This window comes from Prionailurus bengalensis, chromosome D4 (assembly GCF_016509475.1).
Source record: "Prionailurus bengalensis isolate Pbe53 chromosome D4, Fcat_Pben_1.1_paternal_pri, whole genome shotgun sequence".
NCBI classification, from domain to species: domain Eukaryota; kingdom Metazoa; phylum Chordata; class Mammalia; order Carnivora; family Felidae; genus Prionailurus; species Prionailurus bengalensis.
In genome coordinates, this window is record NC_057359.1 from 55,626,369 (window position 1) to 55,651,702 (window position 25,334).

The 25,334-nt window shown below is 39.6% G+C and overlaps 1 protein-coding gene across 2 annotated transcripts in view; it reads left to right on the forward strand.

Annotated features, from left to right (window-relative positions):
- NFX1 (nuclear transcription factor, X-box binding 1) overlaps positions 1–25,334 on the forward strand; it is a 75,003-nt gene that overhangs the window by 12,443 nt on the left and 37,226 nt on the right. For both annotated transcript variants that reach the window (XM_043566728.1, XM_043566730.1), the window contains exons 3-7: positions 5,094–5,252; positions 7,421–7,498; positions 12,267–12,372; positions 15,680–15,751; positions 17,444–17,583. In XM_043566728.1, coding sequence (XP_043422663.1) covers positions 5,094–5,252; positions 7,421–7,498; positions 12,267–12,372; positions 15,680–15,751; positions 17,444–17,583 — 555 coding nt within the window. The remainder of the gene's footprint in view (positions 1–5,093; positions 5,253–7,420; positions 7,499–12,266; positions 12,373–15,679; positions 15,752–17,443; positions 17,584–25,334) is intronic.

A 25,334-nucleotide genomic window follows, 5' to 3' on the forward strand; every position in this document is an offset into this window, starting at 1 on the left:
CCAGCAGACAGATGTATTTCAGTCCTCATTATCCTGGGCTTCCGTTTGAGTTTGATGTGAAGGAGTCTTTGTTGAAGTGTTACTTTTTTGATACCACACACTTCTGGTCCTCCTTGTTCTTGGCTGTTCCTGCGTGTGTCCTTCAAGTTTCTCTTCCTCCACCTCTTTCTTAAATGTTGGCATTTCCTAGGACTTTGTCTCAGCCCTCTGTTCTTCTTACTTGATAATGTCTCATTGGGAGACGACAACTGCTCTCTCAACCACTGCCTCTGTGCTGTGCTGGCTTCTAAACTCTTACCTCCAGATCCTAAGCTCTTCCACAAGCTTCAGACTCACATAAATAAACATGGTATCTGACATACGCTTCAGACTCAGCAAGACCACCTTGAACATGTTGACCATGCTTATATTGTATGAGAGTTTTAAAAACAGCTGCCTCACATTTAATGAGGTAACTTAATAAAGTTGCTTTAGTAGGTAACTCACCTTTAGTCTGAAGATCTTTTGCTATATATTTTTTTCTTTTCATTCACTCATACAAGTTTTTAATCAGTTTTAAACTTTTGTTCTATTTTCCTTTTCTTTCTTTCTTTCTTTCTGTCTTTCTGTCTTTCTTTCTTTTGAGAGGGGTGAGTGGGGGAGAGGGGTGGAGGGAGAGGGAGAGAGAGAGAGAGAGAATATCTCAAGCAAGCTCCATGATCAGTGTGGAGCCAAGATGTGGGGCTCAATCCCACGACCCTGGGATCGTGACCTGAGCCGAGATCAAGAGTTGGACTCTCAACCAACTGAGCCACCCAGGTGCCCCTCTCATTTGTTTTATCTGTTCCTTTTTATTTTTGCAGATATATTTTAAAGTAAATTCCAGATATTATTTTACCCCTATATATTTTCACTGTGCATCTGTTTTTTAAAATGCCATATATATATGATTATTATTTTTACATAATCACAGTGTATTCTTGGATTTTTCAAATTAGTATTGTTTTAGACCTTTTTTTTTTTTAAGTTATTTATTGGTGCATCTGAAAAGTTTGTAGTCAGTTAACACTTCAATCAGGTCTCTTTGTTCTTCCAATTATTTCAATGGGAAATAATCTTTACTGATATGCTCTCAAAGTAGAAGTATAGAGTAGACACAGTTATGGCTGAGAAATTATGGGGAAGCCCTAGTGGGAGAGGGTTTAGATTGAAAAAGAGCCAGTGGTCAGACCAGGGCTGGCATCCAGCAGACAAGAGCCTTGGACCTGAAATGTAATAGTTGATCAGCACAGAGCTGTTCTAGGACACTACCATATTTTACATATGTTAAACATGTTTGTATAAAACCGAAGTATTGTTAGTGAAAGGATTATACTGTTTCTAGATCTTTCTGGAACCTTTTGCTATATATTTTTTTCTTTTCATTCACTCATACAAGTTTTTTTTTTTTTCATTTATTTATTATTGAGAGACAGAGAGACACGGAGCATGAGCAGGGGAGGGGTAGAGAGAGGGCAAGACACAGAATCTGAAGTAGGCTTCAGGCTCTGAGCTGTCAGCATAGCCTGAAGCGGGGCTCGATCTCATGGAGTGTGAGATCATGACCTGAGCTGAAGTCGGTTGCTTAACCAACTGAGCCACCCAGGCGCCCCCATTCATACAAGTATTACTGAGTGCTCACTATGTCCCAGGCAGCGCTATAGGTAAAAACCTCAGCCCTTGAGGGAGTGTACATTCTATGTACAGAGTTAGGACATAAGTAAGGTGAAATAAGTAAAATATATGATCTATAAGGTTCAAGTGGTGTGGAGAAAAAATAAATAGTATGGAAAATAGATAGGGAATGTTGAGGAAGTGGGTTTCAAATTTTTAAAGTATGGCCAGAGACTGCCTCATTTTGAGTAAACATTTGAAGGCACTAAGGGACTGAGCTATGTTGATGTCTAGGGAAAAGTATTCTAGGCAGAGGGAACAACAAACTGTAAAGATCCTCAGGCAGAAATATGCCTGCCAGTCTGGGGCTAGGAAGGCAGCCATTGTGTTCTCAGAGGGAAGGAAGAATAGCCATAAGGACCCAGAAGTGATGAAGGCCGTCGTAAGGACTTTGGCTTTTACAAGCATGTGATGGAGGAACTATTGGCAAGTTCTGGGCATGAGTGGCATCATCTAATTTGAGTTTTAACAGGCTCCCTCCAGCTGCTGTGTTGAGAATAGACAAGTAGAGCAAGGACAGAAATAGGGGAGACTAGTTAGGAGGCCATTTTAATAATCCCAGGTGAATGGATAGTGGTTTGGGCCATACTAATAAGGGGTTGGATTCTGGATCTATTTTGAAGGTAGAGCCAGAAGGATTTACTGTCAGATTGAACATGGGATATGAGAGAGAGAGCCTTTAGAAAGGGCTTGGTAGAGCTTTGTGGGTTACTCAAAGTTGGCAGTTGTTCCCACACCACTATATGTGTGTGCATCCTAGTGGTCAATTTCACTGTGGCTAGATTTAGAAACATCACATATAAAACAATAATTATTTATTAACAAGCCATAAACTTAATGAATAAGAGAAACAGTAAAATAAAAAGACAACCTTCAGGGTAAAAATCAAAACAATAGTCTCTCATAGGGCTTTCGTGTATGTTCCAAACTTCACTTACTTTTTTGTGTCCTTTACTTTTTTTGTTTGTTTGTTTATTTATTTTGAGAGAGAGAGCACAAGCAGGGGAGGGGCAGAGAGAGGGAGAGAATCCATATTTGACCGAATATACATGCTTAACCTCTTCACCTTGCTAAATCCTTGCTGAAGTGACTAAATCAGTATAAAAAAAAAAAATTTTCTAAGTCCTAGAATCTGCAAAGCCACCCCAGAGATGTATCCTGAACTTGAACTTAATAAAGATGGTACCAGTAGAATAACTTGGATCAAAGAGTCAGACCTGGGCGCCTGGGTGGCTGGGTCAGTTAAGCTTCTGACTTCAGCTCAGGTCATGATCTTGCAGTTCATGAGTTCAAGCCCTGCATCGGGCTGACAGCTCAAAGCGTGGAGCCTGCTTCGCATTCTGTGTCTCCCTCTCTTTCTCTGCCCCTCCCCCTGGCTGGTGCGCGCTCTCTCTCTCTCTCTCTCTCTCTCTCTCTCTCTCTCTCTCTCAAAAAAAAAAATATTAAAAAATTAAAAAAAAAACATTTAAAAAAGAACAGATTCAGACCTAGTAGTAAGGACAAAGGGAGACTCCCTGTTGTTAACTTCTGGAACTTGGCAAACTTGCACTGACCTGAGCCAAAATCAAAAGTTGGATGCTTAACCAACTGAGCCATCCAGGCACCCCTGTGTCCTTTACTTCTCTCTCAGTTCTGCTCTGGAATAGTCAATAGGCATTTTCTACAAAAAGTATCTCCAATGTAATTCTTACAAACTATTCCTCTGCCCCAGTCAGGCTCTTGTATATAGATGACTCAAATATAATCTCACTTTCTAATGAGCTCTTACTTAACTTACCCTTAAGAATCTTCCACACATACTGTGCTAACTGGTAGAAAATATAATTAACTTTGTTATTCACAGATGTTACCTATGCAGGATAGGCTATTCCTGCTTTTAAGAAAGTCTGGTTCCTCAGTTTTTATAATATAATTAAGTTTTATGTTAATGTTTATATGTTATTTAAAGCAAGTAGATTCTCCTTTATCAGCTACATAAAATCTTTATTCCAGACTTTCCTGACAGCAAAAGAACTATCCCAGAAACTTTACTGAAACTTTTAAGGGAGAGAAGTTGTAGAACAGAGTAGGTGATACTCATTTATTTCTTCATCCATTCATTTAATAAATATTTACTGAGCACCTGCTAAAGGCCAGGCACTGGAAATACAACAGTGAGCAAGGCCCTGACCCTGCCTCACAGACCTTAAAGTCCCCATGTTCTATGTTTCTTTTGACGTTAAATCGGACAAAGTAATCTGAGGAGAGCTAAAATTATGGAGTGATTAGAATGCAAATTTGTGGAGTGCCTGGTGGCTCAGTCAGTTGAGTGTCAGACTCTTGGTTTCAGCTCAGGTCATGATCCCAGGGTTGTGGGACTAAGCCCCACGTTGGGCTCTGCGCTGAGCATGGAACCTGCTTGGGATTCTCTCTCTCTCCCTCTGTCCCTCCCCTCCTTGTGCACTTTATGCATAAAGTGCTTTAGCACAGCACTTGGCATGGTGCATTCAAGGTTAGTTATTTTATTCTTATAACCTATTTGGACCTGATAACAAATAAAATAGTGTTACGAAGTAAATGCTAAAAATATGGACTGAAAAAGAAATTCTCTCTCTCTTTCTCTCTCTCTCTCTCTCTCTCTCTCTCTCTCTCTCTCTTTCTCTCTCTTTCACACACACACACACACACACACACACATACACACACACCCCTCTCCAAGAGCACCTGACTATACTTGGGATCTAGAAAGGCTTTGCTGAGATCGTGTTTAAGGAAAAGTCTGGAAGTGGGTGATGGTATTAAGGAAAACATGTAGGAGGATTCCATGATACTGGTCTCTCTCAGCAGATGTTGGGCTTCTGAAGCCAAGTTCTGTGTCTCCTTTAGTCTAGTAACCCTACCATAGAGTTGTGGTAAACACCAATAATACTTTTGTTGAGTAGATCAACTGAAGACTTTCATGGCAACTGCTAGAAGAGATGTTACCACCCTGGGTTCTTGGAACCTGTGCAGGCTTAGGTTTCTTTCAGCTGACCACTGCACCTTCATGAGCCCCTTCCTAGCCCGAATCCATGGATCTGGATCAGATTCAGAGGAGGCAAGGTAAGGTGCTGCAATGCATTGGCTTCTTAAACTGTGTCATGAGGGGCATTTGGATTCTCCATCGGTTCCTGAGCAGTTTCTTGGGAATGTTTCCTCAGTTTTGGGAATCCCCACCTGAATGTCTACTTCCTAAGTCTTCTCCCTCAGTATATTCCTATTCTTTCTTGGCCCCAAACACTGAACAACCACCTTACTCAGAATCAGACAAGATACTTAAAACCTCTCTGGATTCTTCTCTCAAATGCCTTTCTCATCCTTGGTTGACTAAAGTAAGGAATGTTTTTCTATGTTTGAATTAATTTGTTTGGTTTTTTAAACAGGTTCTCTAATTGAACAGCTAACTACAGAAAAATATGAGTGTATGGTATGCTGTGAATTGGTTCGCGTCACAGCACCAGTGTGGAGTTGTCAGAGCTGTTATCATGTGTTTCATTTGAATTGCATAAAGAAATGGGCAAGGTCTCCAGCCTCTCAAGCAGGTCAGTCATTTCTCTCTTCTGAATATTCTCACTTATTTGATATATTCAGGTTTAAAACTTAGCCTTTTTTTTTTTTTTAAGGTTTTATTTTTAAGTACATCCAATATGGGGCTCGAACTTACAGCCTCACGATCAAGAGTCACATGCTCCACCGACTGAGCCAGCCAGGTGACCCTTTAACCTAGCTATTTAATTCCTCTTGAATATTTTATCTGCTATGTTGCCTTGAACATGTTTCAGATGACCAGTATTAAGCTATAGATCTTAAATGGCTAAGGAGTGCTTGCCTGGCTCAGTCGGTAGAGCATGCAACTCTTGATCCTGGGGTCATGAGTTCAAGCCCAATGTTGGGTGGAGAGCTTACTTAAAAAATAAAAATAAAATTTTAAAAAAGGAAAGACATTTTTAAAACCAGCTAACATAACAATATTAAAATATATTTGGAATAGAACAAAATCAGTCACATTAACTGAAAACTTATCCAAGTAGCAACTATAGAAAACATTTCCTGTATAGTTTGCTTTAGAAAATTTATAGAAAGCAGTTGTTGGGTTTTGTTTTCTTTTGTTTTGTTTTGTTTTGTTTTGTTTTGTTTTGGAAGCAGTGGTTTAGTTTACCCCTAGGGTGTTAAAGTTGCATTATCTTTAGCAGATCTTCTCCATAGTATTTTGTGGGTTTTTCCCAAAGTATACTGCTATTTGTGGATAGTGTAAATGTGTTAATAACATGTTTTCTGATTTGTGACTCTTCTATAATTTAAGACATCTCGAGGTACCTGGCTGGCTCAGTCAGTAGACCATACAGCTCTTGATTGCAGGGGTTGTGGGTTCAAGCCCCATGTGGTATATAGAGATTACTTAAAAATAAAATCTAATAAAAAAAAAAAAGATATCTGGGTTTTCCTGCATGTACTCAAATATTTTATCTTTTTTCTCAAGCCAAGATTTAGATAATGTTTACCTTAATACTAAAAGTAATACTTTTAGTATTACTAAAAGTAGTATTACTTTTACTACTTTTAGTAATACTAAAAGTATTGCTTAAAAAAGGGTGGGGTGTCTGGGTGGCTCAGTCAGTTAAGTGTCTGACTTCAGCTTAGGTCATGATCTTGTGGTTCGTGAGTTAAAGCCCACATCAGGCTCTATGCTGACGGCTCGGAGCCTGGAGCCTGCTTTGGATTTTGTGTCTCCCATTCTCTCTGCCCCTCCCCTGTTCACGCTCTGTCTCTCTCTCTTTCATAAATAAATAAATAAATAGATAGATAGATAGATAAATAAATAAAAATTTTTTAAAGTTAAAAAAAAATAGTGCTACATTTCTACCACATAATGAAATGATAATTATGTGAAATGATACAGGTATTAGGTAATGCTATGATGGTAATCATATTATAGTATATAAATGTAGCAAATCAACATGTTGTATATCTTAAACAGGGCTATATGTGGGGCGCCTGGGTGGCTCAGTCAGTTAAGCGGCCAACTTCGGCTCAGGTCATGATCTCACGGTCTGTGAGTTCGAGCCCCGTGTCAGGCTCTGTGCTGACAGCTCAGAGCCTGGAGCCTGTTTCGGATTCTGTGTCTCCCTCTCTCTGACCCTCCCCCGTTCATGCTGTCTCTCTCTGTCTCAAAAATAAATAAACGTTAAAAAAAAAATTAAAAAAAAACAAAACAGGGCTATATGTCAATTATATCTCAATTGACATTAAAAAAAATGGATACCCATTTGATTACCGTATCTAAAGTCCTTATAAATATAAGCCCAAATGCAGTATTTAAGCAAAGCATTCAGTATTTTGATTTTGTTTCTTTTTAATATTTATTCATTTTTGAGAGAGAGAGCATGAGCTGGGGGAGGGGGGGCGAGGGGGGGGACGGGATGGGGGGGCGGAGACAGAGGATCCGAAGCTGGCTCCATGCTGAGAGTAGCAAGCCCAATGCGGGGCTCGAATTCACAAGCTATGAGATCACAGGACCTGAGCTGAAGTCGGACTCTTAACTGACTGAGCCACCCAGACACCCTGATTTTGTTTCTTAAATGCCTCATTTGATAACATGAAACAACTACTGTTGCTTCAATATTATGACTTCCTTTAGATTTAAATTTTTAAAAATTACATGTGCTTTTGTAAGGAAGTTATTTTGGTTTCCTCTTATTTTTCTTAACAGATGGCCAGAGTGGTTGGAGGTGCCCTGCCTGTCAGAATGTTTCTGCACATGTTCCTAATACTTACACCTGTTTCTGTGGTGAGTTTTTTTGCTTTCACTTGAGTCTCTTCCATTTCATGTATTATAACTCATTTTCCAGCCCAGAAGAAGTGAGGTACCAGATATGTTTTAGAAGTTACTAATACTCATAAGACTTCAAAGTTACAGGAGTCTACACACATCATCTGCATGTAGTCTATCACACAGCTGGAGTCCCACCCAGGCCTTTGTACTCTTGGCAGGCCGTTCTGGACATGGGCCTTCTCATAGTGCCCACCAGGCACATACTACTTCTGAGCTGTAGTGCTAGTCTCCTTGATCTTAGCTTTAGACCAGAGCTGACCAGATGGTAGAGGCAGGTATAGACATGGACTCCCTTAACTGTTACAGCTTTGATATTCTAGATTTGAGCCCTATGAGAAAAGAGTAGTATTGAAATGTATTTTATTTTAATCCAAGAAATCAGTCATTGGGGTCTTTATAGTAAAGCAAGATTTTCTATAAACCAGCATTACAAACTCTATTCTCCCTCTTTGTGGAATACTTCTTCCTGTTTTTGAATAACTCAATTTCCCTATGTGTTAGTAAAAACTTCCTGCAATCCAAAAGCCGTTCCTATTGCTAGTCTATTTTCTGCATGTCTTTTTTTTGTTATTTTTTTTCTTCCCTCCCTGTCTTTTAATGGCTGACCTTCATCTGGTTATTGATTTTGCAAATTTTGCTTCTTAACCATCTGTCTCCCTTCTTGAACCATTGCATTTTTGCTTCTTTCCTCGTCACCTTGCTGAAACTATTCAGAAGTCATCAGTAACCCCTTCCTGACCAAATCCAGGGCTGATTTAGAAGTTCTTAACCTTTTTGGTAGCACAACAACCTTTATTTTGACCATTCCTTTTTTTGAAATAACTAGTACTTCCTATTTATTTCTGTATACTTTAATTTGTTGGTATTTCTTTTTTCCCATTATTTAAATAGCAGCTTTCACAAAGAGTTGGCCATTGACTATCAGCTCTTCAACTTCTAGACTAAATCTCTTGGTGAACTCACCTATATAGAATGTTCTTCCTCATATTTTCTTTAAATCCTTGTCACTGACTCCTTATCCATTCAAGTTCTGACCACATTCTCTTCCAAAGGAGGCCTCGCTTTCTTATGCCTTCTTCACTTTGGCCACTCTTTTATTTGGAATCTGCTGGTCTGGTATGTTTTATTGCCAAAATTTGAACCTTAAGAGATAATAAAATAATATTTGTTGAAGGAATGAATATTTTGGAATGTACTATTGGAAAGGCAATGTGAGAAATGCCTGGCTGGCTCAGTCAGTAGAGCATGCAACTCTTGATCTCAGGGTCATGAGTTCAAGCCCCATGTTGGCCATGGAGCCTACTTAAAATAAAAATTAAAAAAAAAAAGAAAGAAAGGCAACATGAAACTGGAAATGAGACATCCATGTAAAACTGTGCAAATAGGACCAATACCAAGGCTTAATTACCTTATTTTGAAGGATTAAAAAAAATTTTTTTTAAGTTTACCTTAGATAAACAGAGACAGAGCACGAGTTGGGGCGGGGCAGAGAAAGAGGGAGACAGAGAATCCGAAGCAGGCTCCAGGCTCTGAGCAGTTGGCACAGAGCCCAACGTGGGGCTCGAATTCATGAACTGTGAGATCATGACCTGAGCCAAAAACCAGAGGCTTAACAACCTACTGAGCCACCCAGGCACTCCTAAAGGAATTTTAAACATAACGCACCACAGTGGAATGAAAAATCTTTACCTTCACCGACAAAGTAGATATGAGACCCTAAGAAGGTAGAAGAATGTGGGGTGGAGGTCAGGATGATCTGAGCAAGGTAAAATGGTGTGGGAATACAAATAATGGCCTTATTTTACCTAATGACTTTGCCTCACTTAGTTCTTTCAGGAGACCATTAACATACTTTATTGAGCACTTATTAATGCAGCAAGCACTATGAAGAAACAGAGGGGACTAAAACTGTTTATTAACTTCCCAGAGCTTACAGTCTAAGAGCTAAGACACAATTAACTTTATGTTCTATAAGTCCAAGGTGCTGTGGGAGATCTTTGGCGTGAATTATGATGTTGGGCTATATGATTAAGGGAATCCTTAAAAAGGAGATAGAATTCAACTGGGCTTGAAAATATGTAAAATTTTCGTAGGAGAAAAGATTTGTTGAAGAGAATAGCTTAAGCAGAAGTTTAAAAATAAGACTTTTTTTCAGAAGGGAGAGTCATTGGTTATGGAGCAGGATCTGTGAAGGCAGAGATGTGGGAAATGACTAGAAAGGTCAGGGCTGACTCCTTGATGTCAGGCTTACATGTAAGGATTTCATTTTTCAGGCTGTGGGAAGCCACCAAGGGCATCAGTGTGATTCTTTATGAAGATTAGTCTGGTGGGAGTGAATAGAGAATTTGGGAGCCTAAACATTTTGGGGACTTGTAAGAACCCAGATGAAGAATAATAAGTCTACAGTGGGTGTTAGAGTGGAGCAGAAAGGAGGATTTCAAAGTAAACAGGAATTAATAGCAATAGGAAAGGAAATGGGAATGGGAAAAGCAATGGGAAAGGGAAGAACCCAAATGTGGCTCTGAAGTATCATTTTGGAAATGATGATACCAAGGACAGAAAAGGGGAGGTCAAGAGAACCAGTACTGATGGGACAGTGAGTTCAGTTTAGAAATGTTGAGTTGGAGGAGTGAACAACACATCCAGTGAGAGGTGTCCAACAAGGAGTTAAGAATATTTAAGGGGCACCTGGGTGGCTGTCAGTTAAGTGGCTGACTTCGGCTCAGGTCATGATGTCATGGTGTGTGAGTTCGAGGCCCACATCGGGTTCTGTGTTGATAGCTCAGAGCCTGGAGCCTGTTTTGGATTCTGTCTCTCTCTGTCTCTGCCCCTGCCCTGCTTGCACTCTGTCTCACTCAAAAATAAATGAACATTTTTTAAAAATTAAAAAAATATATATTTAAAGAGAGATCAGGACTCGGGGATGATAGTTGCATTTGAGAGTAGTAGAGACCCTAGTGGATGAAAGGGTAAGGGGTAAAAAGTGTCTAATGCAGAACCCTGGCAGGAAGAAGAAAAATAAGACATCATTTAGAGTCAGGGAAAAGAGGTTGAGCCATTGAAAGATGGTAGGGGAAAACCAGGCCACTGTATTGGAGCAAAAAAGTACAGAGGCAGGGAAGCTTTTCTAATAGTCTGAAGGTGAGGTTCTGGCTAACAGAGAGGCAAGAGTAGAAGTAGCAGGGGAGATGAGGTGAGGCACACTATGTACAGAAATTGAGAAGATTAAGTAGAATGTGGAAAGTGGGACTCCTGGGTGGCTCAGTCGGTTAAGCGTCCGACTTCGGCTCAGGTCATGATCTCATGACTGACGAGTTTGAGCCCCGTGTCGGGCTCTGTGCTGACAGCTCAGAGCCTGGAGCCTGCTTCAGATTCTGTGTCTCCCTCTCTCTCTGCTTCTCCCCCACTTGCACTCTGCAGCTCTCTCTTTCTCAAAAACAAACATTAAAAAAAAGAATATGGATGGGGCGCCTGGGTGGCTCAGTCGGTTAGGTGTCCGACTTCGGCTCAGGTCACGATCTTGCGGTCCGTGAGTTCGAGCCCCGCGTCGGGCTCTGGGCTGACTGCTCAGAGCCTGGAGCCTGTTTCAGATTCTGTGTCTCCCTCTCTCTCTGACCCTCCCCCGTTCATGCTCTGTCTCTCTCTGTCTCAAAAATAAATAAACCTTAAAAAAAAAAAATTAAAAAAAAAAAAAAGAATATGGAAAGAAAAAGAGGAGTCAGGGATGACTCTAGTTTTTGAGTTTGACTCCAATGGTGATGATATCACTGATAGAAATAGGGAACACAGAAAGGGGTTTAAGAGGGAAGATGCTAACTTTGGTTGTAAATGTAGACAGTTTGGGGTGACTGTGACACCCCAAGCAGAGATGTTTGGCAGATGGTTGGACAGGGATGGCTGGAACTGAGGATTTAGGACAATGCAGAAAATACAGATTTGGGGGAAAGAAAAGAAGAAAGTGTAGTATTGGAAATCATGGGCCTTTAGGTGTATTGAACCTCTCAACATGAATATTTCTGAAAGAAACAAGATAGAAAAGCAGAGGCCAAAGACTGGGAACAGGCCATCAATTTAGGGTGTAAATTGCCCAAGTAAGGATGAGTTCCTCAAGGGCATGGAGGAGTCCTGTGCCTCAGTTTTACTCTTCCTGCGTCTGTGCAAAGTTCATGAAAGATATTTACTAAAGATTTGCAAAGTGACACTAATTATAAATTATTGCCCTTTTATGCCTACCTCATAGCTTTAGAATTGGCAATTTCCTACTGTACAGGGAATTTATGTCCTTTCTATCTCTTCCTGCTCCTTCCCCATCTGCCACCCCATTGTTCTCATCCCTTATTTCTTCTTTCTGATCCTTACAGCAGATATTCCCATATACATTCAAGGGCCCATTTACAAAAAATAGATCTTGTAGTGTTTTTTTAATTTTAGATTAAATGTGTCCATTAGTCAAAGTGGCATTTTCAGAAGTAAAAGTGACTTTTTATTTCTCTTTTTTATTTCTCTTTTCCTAAATCTTTTAGGATTTATCATACTTAGTGAAGGTTTTGATGATTAGCATTATAGTCATTTTTTAAATTTTAGGATGTGGGATCATGTGTTTGTCAGACTAATGGAAACCATACTGAAGTTTCATGCTGTCTAGCTATATTGTACTGTTTCATTAAACTCTAGGATGCAGTTGAAGTTTATACTATTGACTCTCTGATCTGATATGTTTTAGGCAAGGTAAAGAATCCGGAATGGAGCAGAAATGAAATTCCACATAGTTGTGGTGAGGTTTGTAGAAAGAAACAGCCCGGCCAGGACTGTCCACATTCCTGTAACCTGTAAGTTGGAACACGAGACCTCTGGGGGTAGATACACTTTGCTTGTGGCTCTGACTCTATGTATCTGGTGGTTACCATATAACAGGGTGGGGTGAAGGGCAATATGGTACCATTTGCTAAGCACTTACACTGTGCCAGGCACTCTGCAAGAGTTAACTCATCAAATCCTTATAACAGTCCAGTGATGTATAGATATTTATCATCTCCATTTTACTGATGAGGCTCAGCAAGGCCAAGCATCTTGTCCAAGGTCATAGTGCTAAGACATGGTGGAGCTGGGATTTCCAAAGCCAGTGCTCCTACCACTACATTATACTGCTGGCTTCTAAGAAGAAATATTCCCCCATGATATCCAGGTCCAGAAGAGTATATAGGACAAACTTCTGTCTGTAGAGTCCTGTTGCACAGTGTTTTTAGGATGTGAATCCCTTCTGTACAATAAGTAGCCAACTTGACAATATATCCAGTCAGCTTCTTAGTAATAAGAGGAATAGGAGTGCTTGGGTGGCTCAGTTGGTTAAGCATCCGACTCTTGATTTCGGCTCGGGTCATGGTCTCACAGTTTGTGAGATAGAGCCCCATGTCTGCCTCTGCTGACAGTCCAGAGCCTGCTTGGGATTCTCTCCTTCTCCCTCTCTGTCCGCCCCTCCCACCCTCATGTGTGCTCTCTTTCTCTCTTTCAAAATAAATAAATATTTTAAAAAATGTTTTTAATAAGTAAATAATAAGAGGAATACCTAATACTAACAGTTGATCAGTTACAAGTGACAAAATTCTACAGCTTTAACTTAAGACAAATTTTTAATTCCTGGGTTCAAGTCACTCAACAGTTGTATGACCTTGGATAAGTTACTTCTTTAAGCTTCATTTTCTGCATCTGTAAAATAGTAATGATATGAGCAACAACACTTATAGATGTCTATGAATATTAATTCAATGCATCTAAGAGGCTTGGTACAGAGTCTGGCACATGGTAAATGGTCAAGTAATGGTAACTTGCTTTTATTACCCAAATCTAAGAGTAAAACAGACATCAAACTATTATCTTGGTACTTCTGCTACTTGGAGCAGGGGTAAATGTTGGGCCAGAGGCATTGTGGTTAAGATGTGGGGGTGATGCTGGGGAATTGTCTGTGGTGGGAGAGCTGTCCAGATGGGGCTACGCAGCTTGGCCTGCTACCTGCCAGGTTGTTGGCCCCTCTTCTTCTTTTACTGCTTCCATAGGTCCTTCCTCAGAACCCAGGGACTCATCTGTTTAAACTCTTCCATCCCTCAGTTGGCATTTTAAGTAAATTCAATAATAATAAGTTAACCCTCTGCATGAACTATCATTCTGAAGCCTTTAGCAGAAATGGCCCTGTCATGACTACCAGAAAACATCAAAAGTGATGCAGATCAGGTGGTCAATACCATGGTTGAAGGGAAAGGAGTCCCTAAAACTTGCTCTTTTGTGGCTTTGGAAATCTTTCTCTTGACAGCTGTCCTGTTCCTCCTGTCAGGCCCCTAGAGGTTGCCAAATCCTATTCCCTGACAGCACCTTCCTTTCAAAAGAAAACATTGAGTTTCTCTCATTTATATGTATCAGGACTCAGAAGCCACAGTTGTCCTTTGTGTCTCTATTTTGGGTTGTTTCATAGATTATAAAATTCTCTGGAGGAGTTATTCTCAACCCTCTTTACACATTAGAGTCATTAAGGAGCATTTTAAAACACCAGTGCCCTGTCTCTACCTTGTAGCAATTGAATCAGTCTTTGAGGGGGTGGGTCTTTCTCTATGATTCTAATAAAGAGCCAGTGTTGTGAACCACTGCTCTAAAGGTTATAAAAATCTGGGATTGGGGGCGCCTGGGTGGCTCATTTGGTTAGGTGTTTGACTCTTGATTTTGGCTTAGGTCATGATCTCGTGGTTTGTGGGATCGAGCCCCAAGTCAGGCTCTGCACTGGCTGTGTGGATCCTGCTTGGGGGATTCTCTGTCTCTGTCTCTCTCTATCCCTCCCCTGCTGTCTCTCTCAAAAATGAATGAACTTTAACACACACACACACACACACACACACACACACACACCTGGGATTGAGTCTAGGTCTGAGGGATATTTGAAATAACCTGGAGTCATCCACACCTGACCAATGTATCTTGTCAGTTTAAAGTTATTTAAATGTGCAGCCATGAAAATCATTTCACCTGACAGGGTTGCAGCATATCATGTGAAATATAACTGTTGAATGATAATAGTCATCTTTAAAGAAATGCTTAAACTTAAGTCTCATGTGGATTCTGTCTGTTGAAATGGGTCACCCTAGAAAATTAGGCACTTGTTCCTGGATTGTTTTTAGTGTTTAAAACTTATTTAAGAATTATCAGAGTGGGTGTAGGAGTCATATTAAAAAATCCAGCCAGGCCAGTGTATAGGCACACCTGGTTTTTTATACCAAATTCTTTTACCGACTTGATTTATTAAACTTGGTTGTAATTGGCCTATAATTCCCAAAGGATTGTGATTTGCCATCACATAGAATGACCCCCACAAACGTTTCCAAAGAAGTTCCCAAAATATTTTTTAAATGGTTGTATTTCTAAATTAGTGTGTAAGTTACCAGGGTATCTCTTTTGAAGAGAATAGTATCTATTTGAATATATAAATTCCATTTTCTAATTTTTTTGGTTTCTTTATATCATCACTCCTAGAAGAAGCATTCTGTTCAGAAGTCTAATTCTGACCTATCGCATATCTCTAATTCCAGTTCTTTCCATGAATCCCTTTTTCCTTTGTTCTCTCTTTGCATTACTTACCAGCATGCCTTCCCTCATGTCAGCCTTCTTTTCACCGATCCCATTGTTAGCCCATCACCTGATTATATACTAGCTGATATGTCTGTACTTCTCATGGACCTACTGGATTTATGCTTTATTGCTTCACTCAGGTTCTGATCTTCTAAGAGATTCCATCTCCCATTCTGCCATTCATCTGAGTGGCAAGCTATTTTTATTCCTAAACATCTCACTAAGTGGGCTAAGACAATCTATGGACATGTCATCTTTGTCAGACCCAAATAAAACCAGTATTTTGACTTGGGCTCTATTTTTCTGGTTAAATATTCTAAGATGATAATGCCATCAGTTCCTTCTATATGAAAACATTGTTGGTATCTTTGTTTAAATAGTTTAATCAACTTTAGACAAAGGCTAAAACATTTTGTAGTAGGTTTATTTGTTGCCACCACATTCACAATAAGACCCAGTAGGGGCAGCTTTGTTCAGGTTTGGATACATGAGTATGATTTATTCATCTAAGCCCTTCTCTTTTAGTCTCTGCCATCCAGGACCTTGCCCACCCTGCCCTGCCTTTATGACTAAAACATGTGAATGTGGACGGACAAGGTAAAGTTAGAACTGTACTCTAAAGACTTCAGTTTCTACATTGATGATTTATCTGTGAATTTCTAAATTAAGAATTAGTAGGTACATATAAATAAGTGATAAGCGCAAATAGTACTTTTTTGTAAAAAGTAGTTTGTTCTGCTGGCCCAATCCTGTTTTGCAGTCTTATAAGTGATTAAGAAGTTATATGCATGGTGAGATTGCCCATTTCAGGTGAAATGCCGAGGTGACAAGGACTTTTTTCTTAACCTCTCTAGTGTGTGAAAGAACCAGGATTGAACCCAGGCTTGTTAAGGTTCAGGACACAGGGGCTATTTACCTGTACCTAGCATAATATCTGACATCTAGGAGGTTTTCAGTGAATATTGTTGAATGAAAGAATAAGTGACCCCAGAGCCCACCCTCTTTTCATTATAATAACAAGTTCTCCATCATCAGGGCAAGGATCAGTGGTAGTTATGGAAGGTCTCTGAGGCCCAGTAAGACCCTGAAATGATTTCTGAACCACAAGACAAAATGGGATTGAGCCAATTTTCAGTGAATCTCATTTGTTTAGCATTTACTGAACTTAAAAGGATAGTAATGCAGCCTGAGAGTCACATGCAAGAGCTCTGGGTCAGAAAGACAGGTCAGATCTAGGCTCTGCCACTAATTGGTTATTGACATGGGCAAGTTGCTTAAGCCTCATTTTTCTTATAAAATAGAAATAATAGTGTTCACTTCCAGGAGTTTTATTAGACATGATGCTGAGCCCTGAAACTGATTATTTGTGTATATAACAGTGAGTTTTTAAAACAAAGTAGGGGACAGAATACAACTCTTTTTGTTGGGGCGCCAGGGTGGCTCAGTTGGTTAAGTATCCGATTCTTGGTTTGGCTCAGGTCATGATCTCATGGTTCATGGGATTGAGCCCTGTGTCGAGCTCTGTGCTGTCAGCACAGAGCCTGCTTGGGATTCTCTCTCTCCCTCTTTCTGCCCCTCTCTCACTCACTCTCTTTCTCTCTCTCAAAATAAATAACTTAAACTCCTTGCAGGAGAGTAGACTCCAAGCTCTAAACCATTACCCTGCAAGAGACCTGAAGACAGTTGTCTAAAAGCACTGATGTCATATCCTTCTCTAGCCAATAAGTCAGCAAAATTAAGGTGCTCATTAGAACAAAGCCAGAATGATTTTCCCATCTGAAATCAAAGTCATATACAGTATGTCCTTAAGTATTATAACTGCATAAAATGCCAGAGTACTGGGTTCCAGGAGAATACCATTGTACTTCCAATCTGAGTATGTACATTATAACTACCCCACCCACCCTGCAACTTTCCTACCTCCATCTGTAAGACATTGTAGGAGCTCCAGGCTCTTCCCCTCCTGCCTGGGAGGGGGAGTTCCCCTACCTCGTGGGAACTCAGAAGAAATCCACAGAGAGGAACTTCACTTCACTGGTCAGAATATAGGGGAGAGAGAAAGGCAGGGTGGGAAATAAGGAAAACAAAGCAGGAGAAAAGAAAGAGTGGAGAAGAGGAGAGTGATTGAGGAAATAAAGACTGGAGGAGGGAAACAGAAGAGTGGGAAAATGGGGCCAAGAGAAAGGTTTCATAGTTTTGGGGAGGAAGTTTGTGCTTCGTTGTTTAGCTATCCAACAGGAACTTGTCCAGTGTTGACTAATTCTGCCTTTACATCTGTTTTCTTTCCAGGCACACAGTTCGCTGTGGTCAGGCTGTTTCAGTCCACTGTTCCAATCCATGTGAGAATCTTTTGAATTGTGGTCAGCACCATTGTGCTGAGCTATGTCATGGGGGTCAGTGCCAGCCTTGTCGGATCATATTGAACCAGGGTAAGTGGTGGGCACACAAACTAGCAATACTTGTGTACTTTTCTAGAACCTTATTTATAGTTGTGTTGATGACATGGATTGATTCACACCTATAGTCACAAGGCCTCTAGTGTTGTACCTTGGGTAGGAAGAATTGGAGATAAATTAATGCTTAAATGGTTTTCTTTTTTTTTTAATTTTTTTTTTCAACGTTTTTATTTATTTTTGGGACAGAGAGAGACAGAGCATGAACGGGGGAGGGGCAGAGAGAGAGGGAGACACAGAATCGGAAACAGGCTCCAGGCTCTGAGCCATCAGCCCAGAGCCTGACGTGGGGCTCGAACTCACAGACCGCGAGATCGTGACCTGGCTGAAGTCGGACGCTTAACCGACTGCGCCACCCAGGCGCCCCAATGCTTAAATGGTTTTCATTAGTTTAGTTACACAATACCACTATAGGTCATTGTCCTGTAGAATTTGAACAGTAGATTTTATTTTTTTTTTTAATTTTTTTTTTTTCAACGTTTATTTATTTTTTTGGGGACAGAGAGAGACAGAGCATGAACGGGGGAGGGGCAGAGAGAGAGGGAGACACAGAATTGGAAACAGGCTCCAGGCTCTGAGCCATCAGCCCAGAGCCCGACGCGGGGCTCGAATTCACGGACCGCGAGATCGTGACCTGGCTGAAGTCGGACGCTTAACCGACTGCGCCACCCAGGCGCCCCTGAACAGTAGATTTTAAAATAATGTTTAAAAATAACTACTTGGGAAATTAAAAAAATAAAAAAATAAAAAGTAACTGTAAAGGATCTAGAAAGGCCAAAAAAAATCTTGAAAAGAATGAACTTGAAAGGATTAAACTATCTGATTTCAAGACATCTAAAGTTCCAGTAATCGTGACATTGAGTTGTTGCTGTTAAAGGTAGACTACTAGATGCATGGAAGAGACTAAAGTCCAGAAACAGACCCACATATATACAGTTAGTTGATTTTCAACCACAATGTTAAGTTAATTCAATGGGAAAAGAAGTCTTTTTACAGATGTTGCTAGAACAACTGGATGTATACATAAGAAAAAACCAAAACCTCAACCCCTAATTTACTCTTTTCACAAAATTAATTCTACATGGATCACAGACTTAAATGTAAAACCCAGAAACATAAAGCTTCCAGAATAAACTATAAGAGAATATTTTCATGACTTTGGGGTTAGGTAAAGATTTCTTGGACAGAACAACCAAAATACCATAAAAGAAAAAAATTGATACATTGAACTTTATCAAAATTAAAAGCTTCTCTTCATCAGAAGATACCATTAAGAAAATGAATAAATCAATTGCATATTGTATCCAGAAATTTTGAAGTACTCTTACAAAGTAATTAAAGATGAACAATGGGGCGCCTGGGTGGCTCAGTGGTTAAGCGTCCGACTTCGGCTCAGGTCATGATCTCACGGTCCGTGAATTCAAGCCCTGCATCGGGCTCTGTGCTGACAGCTCAGAGCCTGGAGCCTGTTTCAGATTCTGTGTCTCCCTCTCTCTCTCTGCCCATCCCCTATTCATGCTCTGTCCCTCTCTGTCTCAAAAATAAATAAACGTTAAAAAAAAAAGTAAAAAAAAAAGTACCTATAAAAAAGATGAACAACTTAAACAATGAGCAAAAGACTTGAACAGATACTTTGTAAAAGAAAACCTATAAATAGCCAACAAACACACAAAAGGTGCTTAACACCTTTAAATACTAAGGAAATGTAAGTTAAAACCACAATAAGTAATATAGTATAACCACTTTAGAAAACAGTCTGGCATTTTCTTAAAAGGTTAAATGTAGAATTTTATCATATGACCCAGTAATTCCATTCCTGGGCACATGTGCAAAAGAGATGGAAATATATGTCCACAAAAAAACTTGTAAATGCATGTGGATAGCAGTACTAGTCATCGTAGTCAAAATGTGGAAGCAATTCAAATGACTGTCACTTGAGGAATGGATAAACAAATGTGGTATGACCATACATTGGATTATTACTCATCCATGAAAAGAATGTAGTATCAATACATGCTATGAAGTAGATGAACCTCCCAAACACTACGCTAAGGGAAAGAAACAAGTCACAAAGAAACACATACTGTGTGATTCCCATGTTTTTACAATAGTTCCTGATCTGCAGGGATCCCAGCCTACAGTGTATTGATGCCCTATAGAGTTTTATTTTATTAAATTTTACCTTGGTGTGATGCTGTTGATCTGTGTTGGCACCTAAAATAAGTAACAGCCCTATGAAATGTTTTGTGCTGTGTACTGTAAGAATTTCATGTAAGGAACTGTGCCATGTAATACTCAATTTCTGTTTATGGGTCCTCCTGGGAGAAATTCCTGTCTGGCTTTAGTTCCAAGACTGGTTGTTTTTCCTCAAAGACTATTGATCTTTTTATCTTAGAAGCCTCGTATGATTGACCTAATGTTTGTCTTTATAGTGTATTTCTTTTTAAGCTATGATTTTTTTCTATGTCTCTACCATTGTTCCACTTTTCACATCTTTAATTTTATGTTCTTTTGTTATATTTCATATATTCTTACGTGTTGCCTCAAATCCATTTTGAGATAAGGCAGGAGTTAAGTATATGCTGGCAGTTTGGTCTTAACAATATAGATTGTGGTGTGAGAGTCCCTTTGATGTGGACCATTTATAGTTCTTAATTCATATTGTGCTTTTACTCACCTATTCAACCAGATCTTTTTTGTACAAATTTGTATGGATTCCCATCTCTGCCTTTGTGTTGCTGTGTAGTTGATTTTTCAAACACAGTGGAAGGCTTTTTGTTTGTCCACAGTAAATATCTAGGGGACTGTTATGGCCATGAGTACAGTTTGTTTCTCTTCTCTATTTGTAATTCTCCTAGGATCCCTTTCAGCCTTATCTAGAGATTTAATAAGCATTCCTTCTGGGGGTTCATTCATGTGTTGATAAAAATGCTGAATAGGCTAAAGCTGGCAGCAGAGACCTTCCAGACTCCTCTGGTTCCATATTCTTCAGCCAGCAGTGACACCATCCAAGTCTTCTGTCACCAGCTCTTATTGCTGTCTCTTGTGCCTAAGCATAGTGGGGCTTTTTAGTATTGTACTCCTATTATTCCCTAATTGATCAGGGGCTCCATTTTGGCTTTTTTGGTTTTTAATTTTTTTGGTTTTTATTTTATATTTGAGAGAGAGAGACAGAGACACAGAGCGACCAGGGAAGGTGCAGAGAGACAGAGACAGAATCTGAAGCAGGCTCCAGGCTCCAAGCTGTTAGCACAGAGCGCAATGTGGGGCTCGAACTCATGAGTAGAGAGATCATGACCTGAGCCAAAGTTGGATGCTAACTGGCTGAGCCACCCAGGCGCCCCTCCATTTTGTTTTTATTGTCACAGTTTTCTGACCTTTGATTCTTTTGTGGTTTTATTTTATATTTTTTTTTAATTTTTTTTAACGTTTATTTATTTTTGAGACAGAGAGAGACAGAGCATGAACGGGGAAGGGTCAGAGAGAGGGAGACACAGAATCCGAAACAGGCTCCAGGCTCTGAGCTGTCAGCACAGAGCCCGACGCGGGGCTCGAACTCACAGACCGCGAGATCATGACCTGAGCCGAAGTCGACCGCTTAACCAACTGAGCCACCCAGGCGCCCCTCTTTTGTGGTTTTAATTGAATTATAACATACAGTGTCATATTAGTTTCACATACTCATTAGTTTCAACATACTCATTTGACTCAGTGTTCTCCATAATAAGTGCAGTCACTGTCACCATGTAATGTTATTATAGTATTATTGACTGTATTCTCTGTGCTGTACTTTTCATCTCTTTGACTGTAACTGGCAGTTTGTACCTCTTAATCCCCTTCATCTATTTCATCCATCCCTCACTCACCTCCCTGTGGCAACTGTCAGTTTGTTCTCTGTATTTAAGAGTCTTGGGGTTTCTTTGTTTGCTTGTTTATTCGTTTGTTCTTTAGATTCACATATAAGTGAAATCATATGGTATTTGTCCTTCTCTGTTAGACTTATTTCACTTAGCACAATACCCTAGAGAGGTCCATCTATATAGTTGTAAATGGCAATGTCTCATTCTTTTTTATGATTAAGTAATATGCCATTGTATATATATATATACCACATCTTTATCCATTCATCTATCGATGGATTCTTGGGTTGTTTCCATATCTTGGCTATTGCAAATAATGCTGCAACAAGCATAAGGTGCATGTATCTTCTCGAATTAGTGTTTTTGTTTTCTTTGGGTAAATACTTAGTTGTGGAATTGCTGGATCATGGTATTTATGTTTTTGATTTTTTGAGGAACCTCCATACTGTTTTCCACAGTGGTTGCACCAATTTCTATTTCTACCTGCATTGCACAAGGGTTCCTCTTTCTCTACATCCTCCTCAATGTTTGTTATTTCTTTAAAAAAATTTTTTTTTAATGCTTACTTATTTTTGAGAGCAAGAGAGACTGAGCACAAGCAGGGGAGGGGCAGAGAGAGAGGGAGATGCAGAATCTGAAGCAGGCCCCAGGCTCTGACTTGTCAGCACAGAGCCAGACACGGGTCTTGAACTCATGGACCACAAGATCATGACCTGATCCAAAGTCAGATGCTTAACCGACTGAGCCACCCAGGCGCCCCAAATTGTATAAATTCTTTATATATTTTGGATATTAACTCCTCATTAGGCATCTCATTTGCATATATCTTCTCCTATTCCTTAGGTTGCCTTTTTGTTTCGTTGATGGTTTCCTTTGCTGTGCAAAAGGTTGTGTGTTTTTTTTTTGTTTGTTTTGTTTTAATTTTATTTTTGAGAGAGAGAGAGAGAGAGAGCACTAGCAGGGGAGGAGCAGAGAGAGAGGGAGACACAGTATCTGAAGCAGGCTACAGGCTCTGAGCTGTCTGCACAGAACCTCACGTGGGGCTTGAACTCATGGACTGTGAGATTATTACCTGCGCAGAAGTCAGACGCTTAACCTACTGAGTCACCCAGGTGCCTGCAAAAGCTTTTTATTTGATGTAATCCCAGTAGTTTATTTTTGCTTTTATCTCCCTTTCCTGAGGAGACCTATCCATAAATATGTTGCTAAGGGCAGTGTCCAAGAGATTACTGCCTGTGTTTCCTTTTAGGAGTTTAATGGTTTCAGGTCTCTCATTTATGTCTTTAATCCAGTCTGAGGTTATTTTTATGTGTGATATAAGAAAATGGTCCAGTGTCATTCTTTTGCATGTAACTGTTTGATTTTTCTAGCACCATTTACTAAAAAGACTGTCTTCTACTCATTATATATTCTTGCCTCCTTTTTTATAAGTGAATTGGCCATATAGTTGTGGGTTTATTTCTGACCCTTGATTCTTTTGTTCACAGCTGTCTGCTCATACCTCCAAAAAAAAAAAAAGTCTCTGTTCTGTCTGAGCAGAAACTTAGGAAAGAAAAGCCCACTTGCAGAAATTCCCAGTTACTAGGGTTTGTTTACGAATTCATTGATTTCATAAATGTTGGTTGTGTTTCCTACGTCTATATTAATTCATCCAATAAGTTTTTATTGGATAAGTGAATCAATTTTAGAACCAGAGATGAAACTGCACATGTACTTACTAGAAGGTGGAAAGTAGATTTTAAAAATCAAGAGTCTTGGTTATGTCTTCATTGATTTGAGGCTTTCCCTCTTCTCATTGAAAGTTTTTGGTCTGTTCAATACAGTGTTTTATTTTACAAACATTATGTCTCATGTTTAGTTAGAAATATTTATTTTAATTTTTACTAAATACGTGATTTTATGATTTGATGTTTTTATAATATTACACTTATTCTAATGTTGATTTTTCTGTGTAAGTAGATATCTAAGTTGTACTGAGAAAGAAGGAAAGCATCATTAGGTCTGCAGGATTTCTAAATTGAAATCTTTTGGTCTGCATTTATTATGTAGGTTCAGGCATATTTGCATAGATTGATTTTAATGAGATAAATTTTCACTATCTTAAAAAAAATTTTTTTTTATTAAAAAAATTTATTAAAAAATTTTTTTAATGTTTATTTATTATTCAGAGAGAGAGAGAGAGAGTATGAGTGGGAGAGGGGCAGAGAGAGGGTGGGGGGGGGGGGGATACACAGATTGGAAGTAGGATCCAGGCTCTGAGTTGTCAGCACAAAGCCTGACGCGGGGCTCAAACTCACGAACCGCAAGATCATGACCTGAGCCGAAGTCAGACTTTCATCCAACTGAACCACCCAGGTGCCCCTAAAAAAATTTTTTTAATGTTTATTTATTTTTTAGAGAGAAAGAGCATGAGAAGTGGAGGGGCAGAGAGAGAAGGAGACACAGAATCTAAAACAGGCTCTAGGCTCTGAGCTGTGAGCACAGAGCCTGATAAGGGGCTCAAACTCATGAACTGTGAGATCATGACCTGAACTGAAGTCGGACACTTAACCGTCTGAGCCACCCAGGCTCCCCAAGATAAATTTTCATTGTAAATTGAAAATGTAAAATGAGGGGCGCCTGGGTGGCTCAGTCGGTTGAGCGGCCGACTTCGGCTCAGGTCATGATCTCACGGTCTGTGAGTTTGAGCCCCGCGTCGGGCTCTGTGCTGACAGCTCAGAGCCTGGAGCCTGCTTCAGATTCTGTGTCTCCCTCTCTCTCTGCCCCTCCCGTGCTCATGCTCTGTCTCTGTCTGTCTCAAAAATAAATAAAAATATCTTAAAAAGAAAAAAAAAGAAAATGTAAAATGACACTTAGAAAAATTATATAAGTTGATGAAAATCAATTCTTATCAGACTTTGTTACATTTTAATACATCAGAAGCATAACTCCTTAAACATATTTATTCCTGCCCTCAAGAAATAAAGAAACTCATTACTTCTTTTGTTGTTGTTGTTTGTAGGCTATATTTAATTAACATATTTAATTAATGCATCTAAAAACCTATTTTTTATTTCAAAATGTTTACAATTTTTATAAAGTCCCAATAAATGCTTTTTGCTAACACCACAAAGAGCCATGGACATAGGACGGAGGCTATCACTAAAATATTCTTTTTTACGTATGAAGTTCTTGGCCTTAAATAATAAAGGGATCTAAATTTTGCAAGACGTTAATGATGATTAATAAGAAACATCTCTAAAACCACACAGAATTAACTGTAAAGAGCACCTTCTGACCATGGAAGTCATTTAAAGGAGCAATTAAGTTAGGGCCTGAAGTCTGATGTTCTGTCACAAATTTATAGTGATTGGGTTCACCCTCTACTTTTACCAATGTAGGCATATTAGAATTCATTATTTCTTGAACCCATTGGGAAATCTATAGAAGTTAGGCTGGGTTCTTTATCTAGCAAATAAAACTCTTGAGTTGTTTGAACTTCTTAGTATCAATTCTTAAACATGATTACTTCAAATTCAACAATAGAATACAAATTATTGAAGATTTTATATTGTACCGGTTTTTTTATTCCTTTTTAGCAGTAGAGAGTTTTTCCAAGCATTTTCTGTGAGCCCCAGTATATAAAGTACTAAATCTCTGCTGCTTGGGTTGAAGTGAAGATGGGAATGATTTAGTCATCAACTCCTCCACGACTATCACCAGCTTAGTTTCCATCTTCTGTAACATCTCCAGAGGACCCCAGGGAGCCCCACAGTAAATGGCTCTCAGCTATGGCCTCATGGGCCGGATAGTAGCCTCTAAATTTAGAGAATTGCTTCACTTTAATGCTGCTTTGGGGATGCACTGCAGAGGCACCATGGGATATCA